The sequence below is a fragment of the Volvox carteri genome (assembly GCF_000143455.1).
Source record: "Volvox carteri f. nagariensis unplaced genomic scaffold VOLCAscaffold_65, whole genome shotgun sequence".
NCBI classification, from domain to species: Eukaryota; Viridiplantae; Chlorophyta; class Chlorophyceae; order Chlamydomonadales; family Volvocaceae; genus Volvox; species Volvox carteri.
The window spans coordinates 68,622-77,075 of NW_003307608.1; the positions used below are offsets into that span (position 1 = coordinate 68,622).

The 8,454-nt window shown below is 51.0% G+C and overlaps 2 protein-coding genes across 2 annotated transcripts; one reads left to right on the forward strand and one right to left on the reverse strand.

The window, feature by feature from the left end:
- Positions 1–1,377: 1,377 nt before the first annotated feature.
- Positions 1,378–2,835, reverse strand: VOLCADRAFT_107384 (uncharacterized protein; the record flags this gene model as incomplete). Its single annotated transcript, XM_002956780.1, has 2 exons — positions 1,378–2,676; positions 2,767–2,835. The coding sequence occupies 2 exons, from the start codon at positions 2,833–2,835 to the stop codon at positions 1,489–1,491; spliced, it is 1,257 nt and encodes a 418-aa protein (XP_002956826.1). The 3' UTR covers positions 1,378–1,488.
- A 1,025-nt stretch (positions 2,836–3,860) lies between these two features.
- VOLCADRAFT_107385 (uncharacterized protein) lies at positions 3,861–4,785 on the forward strand (the record flags this gene model as incomplete). The annotated part of the gene is made up of 2 exons (XM_002956724.1): positions 3,861–4,525; positions 4,661–4,785. The coding sequence occupies exons 1-2, from the start codon at positions 4,177–4,179 to the stop codon at positions 4,783–4,785; spliced, it is 474 nt and encodes a 157-aa protein (XP_002956770.1). The 5' UTR covers positions 3,861–4,176.
- Between the last annotated feature and the right edge of the window lie 3,669 nt (positions 4,786–8,454).

Below are 8,454 nucleotides of genomic sequence, written 5' to 3' on the forward strand. Positions count from 1 at the left end.
TTGCGCCGTAGTCTTAGACTTCGGTCGCGGAATAGGAACGTGCTTAGCATCGCTCAAAGAAACAGCCTTAGTCTTAGCTATAGGCTTAGGAACCATTTCCAGAAAGTCGAGTCTAAGACTCAGACAATGGGCGAGTAACTGCTGCGGCGCAATGTGAGGCGAGGACCGAACAAATGATCGTCGATACCAAAATGTAACAGCCGTCTCTTACCTTAGCTGTTTTAGCGGAAGTAGAGGGTCTCGTCCACGATTGGCGACCCAGCGTTAGGCGTGAGAAGAGACAAGGGAAGTCGGGATTCGAAGACATACGTCGAGAACGGTGACAGCAAGGTCTTGAACCCTGAACACTAGTATAGTGATACGTTAAGTGTCTGGCCGAAGCACTTCACCTGGGTGGCTTAAATGCGGCCCACCTGCCGCCATCTCCATTCCTGGAGTCTTGGTGTCGTACGCTAGGTTGTGATAGCGTACCAGAAAGTGAGTTCGTACAGTTAACGAGTATGGTTCGTAAATACGGGACCGTACCGTTACTGTGATTAAGCTTTAATAGCTTAAAGATATTCTAAGGTAAATGTAGCTTGCTACAGTCGAGCGAGGAGACTGACAGCAATAAGGGAGAGGAGGAGGAGGAGGAGAAGGGAGGGAGGGAGGAGGGAAGGGGCGAGGACGGAGGCGGCGAGGAGGGAGGGGAAGAGGAGGGAGGGAACGAGGAGGAGGAAGGGAGCCAGGATGGCATGACTGAGGAGGGACAGAGTGAGAGTGGATACAACGTGACGTGCATGGGTGGGTCCTCCAAGCGGCCAGTACGGGCTGCCAGCAAGCAAGGCAACAGAAAGTCCTACATCTCCCGTCGTTATGGCTAGCATTAAATGCCGGTGGCCTCTTTGGCAATATGGGTTTCGTTTTTAGGAGGACGGAAATTCAATGGGCTAATTAAGGGGGAACAGTTTGTTCTTCACCGAGTGGTAAACCTGATCCGTCGTGTATCTGTAGACCTGGGCCCAGGTCGGAGTAATGTCTCGCAGGGCATCAAAAGGTTATCCGAGTAGTTTTACAGTAAGAATCCGAGTTTGGCATATGGCAGACCCCTGACGCACGGGCCTTCAAGGCCAGGCCGGAGGGCATAGCCCTGCCCAGCCAGAAAGCGCCGATCATCCCCAATTGAAAATCTGACTTCACAACTAGACTCCCCGTACATGAAAATGGTTATCCGAGTAGTTTTACAGTAAGAATCCGAGTTTGGCATATGGCAGACCCCTGACGCACGGGCCTTCAAGGCCAGGCCGGAGGGCATAGCCCTGCCCAGCCAGAAAGCGCCGATCATCCCCAATTGAAAATCTGACTTCACAACTAGACTCCCCGTACATGAAAATGGTTATCCGAGTAGTTTTACAGTAAGAATCCGAGTTTGGCACATCCAGCCTCTAACAGCTTATCGAGCACAGAGTCTACATGGAAGTACAACAGTCTCCATACACAAGGCGTCACTTAGGGGACCACGTCTTCCTCCACATCGAGGGGCTCTTCCCCGACCTCAAACACCTCATCGAGTGCAATGGGCTCCTCCTCATCTCCGCTGCTCTGGCCTTCATCAGATACCTCCGTTTCAGGGTGTCCAGCTTCCAGGACAATGGCCGACCTGCCAAGCATTACACATGCCTTAGCTTGGGTGGATGCAGCGGCATCCAGCAGCTTCTGTAACCTCACCACCTCTTCTTCCGTGACAACAGCCTTTCCTGCCAACACAGTGCACGCCTCCCTGGCCAAACCAACGGGCGTGTATTGGCGCTGCTGCAGGTAAATCTGGTGGCCATTGAATGCATGCTGCAGAGCAGCTTCCACAGCATCCTGCTGGCCATGCATCTCGCCCTGCTGCTGCCCATTCCCCCCTCCACCCGCATCTTGCTGCAGAACAGCAATGTGCCCACGGATAACTTCCCTCTGAGCACGCAGAAGGCTTATCTTACGCGTGTAGTAAATGACCATGTCACGGAGCTCACGCTCCACAATGGTGCACTCCTCATTGCAACGGAGCCAGCGCTGCGCGAGGTCATCTGCCACACTGACCTCCCACGACATCACCTCATCACCCTCCCACGGCAGGTGCACACGGGCTGGTGCCCGAGGTATGCCTGCCCCGCCAGCCTGTCTGTCAGCCTTCCCAGCAGTTTCGACAACCGGGACAGCTGCCTCACCCTCAAGGGAAGCAATCACTGCATCGACTGCTGGCACACTGTACGTGACCCAAGGCACAACGGTGATGTACCCCAGCCAGCGCCTCATCTGCCCCAGCACCGATAGCAGGCTGGCCTTGGCGGCCGAGCAGCCCCTGCTCAGCTTGTTGCACTCTTTCTTGGTTAGTGCAAGTGAGCCCCGACGGTAAAGCCGGTCTTGCAGGCCGGCCAGTGTAGCTGCCAGGCCCGAAGCAGCACGTTCCAACCGTGCCAATTCATATGCCTTCCGCTCACGTGCTGCAACAGTGTACTCATGGCTGTCAGGCTGCCACCGTTTCGTAATCTTATGCTTCTTCTCCAGCGCCTCAAGCTCCAGCTTCAGCTTGGACCACTCCTCACGGTTGTCCATGCCCCCTTGAGTATTGCGTGAGCCAAGTGCACCATCCAGCGTGTAAAAGCGGTCCAGCTTTTCATAGTACACATGCCTCCACGGTTTACGACCCTGAGGGTTTGCAGGCAACAAACCCATCCAATGAGACTCGGACCCGGAAGTTAACAAGCGAATATTGGGATGCCATGGCAGCTGGCTCACCGTGGTACTGGGCCGCTGCTGCTGGCCGGACGGCCCTGCCTCCTGGGCAGATGCTAGCGTCTCCGCCATGGCGAGCAGGCCCTCACTAGGATTGGTGTTATCAACCAGGGGAAGACCGCGTCCCTCAAGTGCCAGCCTGCAAGATCGTCTGTATTTTTTCCGGTCGTCTATATCCTGAAGACCCGTCTATTAGACGAGTCATCTACAATAGTTCGTCTAAAGTCGAGTCGTCTATGCATGTCGTCTGTAGTCGATTCATCTCTTGTAGACGAAGGATAGACGATGGGTAGACGGTGAGAGGAGTTCAATATGCTGGAGAGTGTCTGCTTGGGTTAAACCATGCCGCTGAGCTGATGTCTGTTCTGCATCAATGTTGGCAAGGTTCTGGCAGGCTAACACTGCCTGGCATGTAACGATTATCGCCATACTTACAAAACCCCAGCACATGCTGTGGGGACCAGGCAGTGCCCAGCCTCTCCCACTTCCTTACCACAAAACTGTAGCAGTTTGAGATAATTGGGCAGACTTCAGTGAAGCCCATCCCTCATCGACAAGCCCACAACAAAGGCTCGTCATGGTCCTTTATAACTGCAATGTCTGGCAACTTCCCAGCACAGGCCGGCTGGTTTTGAAAACTCTCACCAGCACAGGCTGTGATGAACAGCCATTCCAACTCCACCACCCTTGCCATGTATGCATGGATGCGTGGTGTAACACCACCCATAACCCGCAAGTCAATGCAAGATCATTAGCTGACAATAAAAGCTGTTGTTTAATATCCTTCTGCTTCCTGCCGAGTTGCACAAATCTGACCACAGCATAGCTGACATCCATTTTGGCGCCACAACATCAGCATATGCAGTTGGATATGCTACGAAATTCTATGATAGCTTATGAGCAACCGCAGAGCTTTTATCATTTTTGTCGGTGGTCTTGAGCAGCTGTATCGTACTCGCGTCCCTTACGAGGGACGCGAGTACGGCAGATTGAAATTGAAGAAGATTCGTCTATCAGGGAAGGTTGTCAGCATTGCCTATCAGGCCTCGGTTTATCTGCTTAATTTAAAATTATGGACTCCACTTTTATTTTGAACCTTCTCGATGAAAATTGGTCGGCTTTTGAAGAGCAGGCAGTGTTTATCACGAAAAATGGTATTGCTTTTGATGCTGAGCTGGCAGCGGAACTTGTTTATGTAGTGCAGCCACAGCTAGTGAAGCAGTGCCCAGGCCTCGGCGAGACATTCTGCGCATTCCTGGAGGACGTTACAGCAAATCTATTTAGTGTAATTTCCTATAATTAGATAGTGACACAGGTGTCGCAATTACTTCACTGGTTATCACATTGGGAGAGGCCCTGGTCAAATGCCAGACTTTCACTGAGCATTCTCACCTGCCGCGACTGGTCATCAATATGTCCACCCAGAGGTGCCCTCACTGTGGACGAGAGTTCAAGGAGCTGCGCCTGCATCTCCTTCGCAACCCCTATGGCTGCAAGGATGTTATCGAGTCAACGCTGCCTGGCTGCTGCGTTGCCGGTGGAGACGTCGCCAACAATGATAAATTATTCACAGACAATGAGCCAGTGGTGAATGTGGAGTGCAGGCAGAGTGTTCCTCTTGACGAGCCATCAACGGGCACGTTCGAGATGGGCGTCTCATACCTTGACCACCTAGACAAGTATGCAGAGGCAAATAGTGAAAAGCCACCTGAGAAAAGTTTGTCTTCAGAGGTGGAGACCTTCCTCGCGGTGAACCTCTCGGGTGCGTTTTTACCAGCATTGGCCAGTGTTACCAGTGTTTACCAGCATTACTCACTGTTTCTAAGCATGCTGTTTTTGGTGCCTAGTTGATAGCAAGCCACAATGCTTACTGCAAGTTGAAATGTGATGCCTGCAGGTTGCAAGCTCCAGGAGTTTTTGCGTTTCCAGGCGAGGCCTACACCGTCTCTAAAATTGGAAGTCACCTATAGGCCGGGCCATCGCCTAATAGGTAGGACCGCGGAATATGTGGAGTATAGGTGATTTCGCGTATATGATCGTATACATCACACCTATAGGCGATCTGTTGTATACAGCATGGTCTATAGGCCTGTAGGCTATAGGTTACCATGTGTACGCAAGCAAAGCTGTGAGAGCCTATAATCGTTGTATAAAGGTATGCCTTTATGTAGGCCGCTCGTATATACAGTGTTCGGGCCAAAGCTGCACTAGCTGCTGCGTGCGAAACACATTTGACCTTCCATAAAATGCTGCAAACTATGAGGTCTGTGCATATGAAACGTATTGTATTCACCCTTCATGCCGAGGCACATGCATCGATGGAGCCCATGCATTGCCGTCAGGTACCCCTCGTCCCTAAGATCTACTGCTGTAACAACCACGCACACATACTGCTAGTAGTCATAAGAGCTGTAATTCCTGTGACCTCTGGTGTCCTGTTCGCGCCAGTTGCACCGCAAACGTTTCCACATGAACTGTTAAACTGTTTAAAATTTTCGTAATCTTAAGTATCGCGCGTGTGTATGCTTTGAAAATACAGGAGATGGAAAAGGTACGCTTATACTGGATTCACATGCTACGTTACGTTGCGAAAACTTTTAGGTAAAAGTGGCCCTGAGAAAGTCACCCAGTTCACACGGGACATTACGACGACGTTGTATTCGTTGGCGCGAGCTGTGTAAAACCATCTCCATTTTATGTCTTTCAATGGCCAAAACTTCAGAACATCCCCTTAGAATTGCAATATATATTTGAAGGGTGATTGGCAGCCCTGCCTACTGCAATGGCACTGCATCCCGCGCGAGCCGCGATGGCGTTTGCCCTAGCGGTCGCGCTGGATAAAATTTTTGATAATCTTGAAGATATGTTCAATGCTCAGTGGCAGAGATTGAGCGTGTGGGCCGACGCGGCGCGGCCCATGCCGCCGGAAGTGCGGCCGACTTGCCGTTTCGCGGGTGGCTTCAGCCCTGATACTACAATGGGTTACATATTGGCTATGCAAGCGGTCGTGAGCGGTCGAGCAACACGAGCGGCGTTATCCTTGTTCATTTTTATAATATAAGGCAGCGGTGTGACTAGAAATTCAGTCGGAGTGCAAAGCGCGCACAATTTGTCAAGTATGTGGTCTTTATAAGCGATTGGGCTTGGCCGTTTGTTATAACTCGCGAAATTGGCGACGCATTTCAAGTAACGGTACGAGGGGTCAGCGTTTGACGAAATTGAACCCCCCCCCCCCTGGTCACTTTAGACTTTTCGTCCACTTTACCGGTAACGTACCGTTACCACGTCCGAACCGACCACTTTTTCCAAAAAGTTTCAACGTAACGTAGCATGTGAACTGGCTATTACAGCGCTAGCCGTCAGCGATTTCTGGCTTACCAGGGTCTCAAGATCTAGGACCTCTTTTCCGAAAGCACTGAAAGGAGTTTTGCAACGTTATGTAATCTTTTCGGGGACTTTCCATGGACCTGCCGGCGAAGTAAGGGAATGATATGCGCACGCCGCCGAATAACTAATTATCAGTAAACAGTTAACCTGCAGGTATCGCGTTGAACTTCTTAATGCAATGCCAACATAAACCAAACAGGACAAGCCTACAACATGACTTCCAAAGGGTGGCATGTATGTTAGAAGCGCCCTGCATTCCGCTAAGGTACAGCTTGTTAGCTATTTGGACGGAACAGTCTTTTTTGCGTTTTTTTCCGAGTACCTCTTACACTGCTTGTCCTGCGCATCCTTTACATGTACTACGGCTAAGGGATCCCTTCCGGATGATGAAGAATGTGCTTTATGCTGGACCAATTACACATCACGATCAGCATCGATTAAGCGGCTCCAGGAGCTGGTACCAGCTGGTACCGGCCGGTGCTTAGGGCCCGATCCGCCGCCGGGAGGACGACTTCCTGAGGCAAACACGACGGACATCCCGAACGGTGCTTACATCCGTGTTATGGAAATTGCTCTTACGTGTGTGGACCGGACGGATGGACATGAGGCAACGTTTTGCATCACTTGTTTCTTGGCCGCAAGCAGCAACGTAGTGAAGGACATGGACGCGCATGCACAGGCCATGGAATGGTATGTCTAAATCATGGATGGCGACGTTCAACTCTCAGAATGGTGATTTCTGCCTTTGGGTTCAATTCTGAACCTGGAATGCTGCTGGCTCTGCCCGTACCGGAAAAGTGCTTTCCGGTACGGCGGTGTCAGGAGGTGGTATGTACGTCGTCTTAGGGGCAACCCTAAGACCAAGGGGATGAACGAATAGAGATATACTTTCTGTTTCTTGGCTGCAGCAAGTGTTGTCCTGGGCGCAACGTTGATGGCCTGATGCCGACGCGACCTCCTTTACGACAATGCTAGGCAAACGCAGCGGATGTTCATGAATTACTTAAGCGTTCATATTACTCGTCACAGCTTCAACGGCACTGTACTGGGCGGATGTAAGACGTGCGTTGGTGGACGCGATGGCCTTACGAAGGGGGAGAAAGACGCTTAGGAGATGCTTGGATTGTTATGTACAAGTCACGGACGGGGACGTTTAACTCTATGAATGCTGAGTTTTAGCTACTAGTCGGGTTTTTTGAACTTCGCTGTTGTTGGTTCCGCCCGTACAGGAAAAGTGTCTTCTGATACGGCGGTCACAGCAGGTAGTATCCACGTCGACTTGTATGCAAACCNAAATACAACGAAACCAGGGGATGATATGACAGTTTTGGAATGCTTGTTTCTTGGCCGCAAGCAGCAGCATACTTAAATCGCGTTGGGCCATTTGCCCAGGCTGCCGCGAGGACGACAAGCCAGGCTAATGCAGCTGGTGTCCATGATTGGATCATTACGTGCTGAATATGAAAGATTGCTACGAAGACTCTGACCCTGACGAACGTAAAATGTGATGTTCGTAAGGAAGAAAACAGACGCATATCCAAGGCATGGAGCTGTTTGTAGGGAAACCGTAAATGAAGGTTTAAGGAACTGAACGATGAATTCTGCCGGTGTGGTCGGTTCTGGATCTCTTATGTTGCTCGTCACGCTCCTAAGGAAAATGTACATTTGTTGCAGGAGGGAGTCTGTGTGTCAAGTCGTAGTCAAACCTTTTTCAAAGGGGATGAGCACACACACAGCTTGCATTCCATGTTCACTAACGTCAGCCCACAGTAAGCTACTGGGCTAGACTTGGAGGGTCCGACCGGGGCAACTCGTTGCTGTGGACTTGTAGGCAAGTCAAGTAGGGCTATGGAATGCTAGGACAATGTTATTATGTTTGTGTTATAGGCTTGGGTAGGAATTCTTAAGCAATACGTTGAGTGGCTTTTCCGCCGGCGGGAGGACGACAATCCCATGCAAACAGGACGGATGTTCCGAATGTTGCTTACATTCATGTTGTCGAAGCTCGCGACGACGGCTCTGGACAGGACGGATGTCAAGTGTGCGTTGGTGGACGTGATGGCAACGTAGTGAAGGACACGGACGCGCATGCACAGGCCATGGAATGGTATGTCTAAATCATGGATGGCGACGTTCAACTCTCAGAATGGTGATTTCTGCCTTTGGGTTCAATTCTGAACCTGGAATGCTGCTGGCTCTGCCCGTACCGGAAAAGTGCTTTCCGGTACGGCGGTGTCAGGAGGTGGTATCTACGTCGTCTTAGGGGCAACCCTAAGACCAAGGGGATGAACGAATAGAGATATA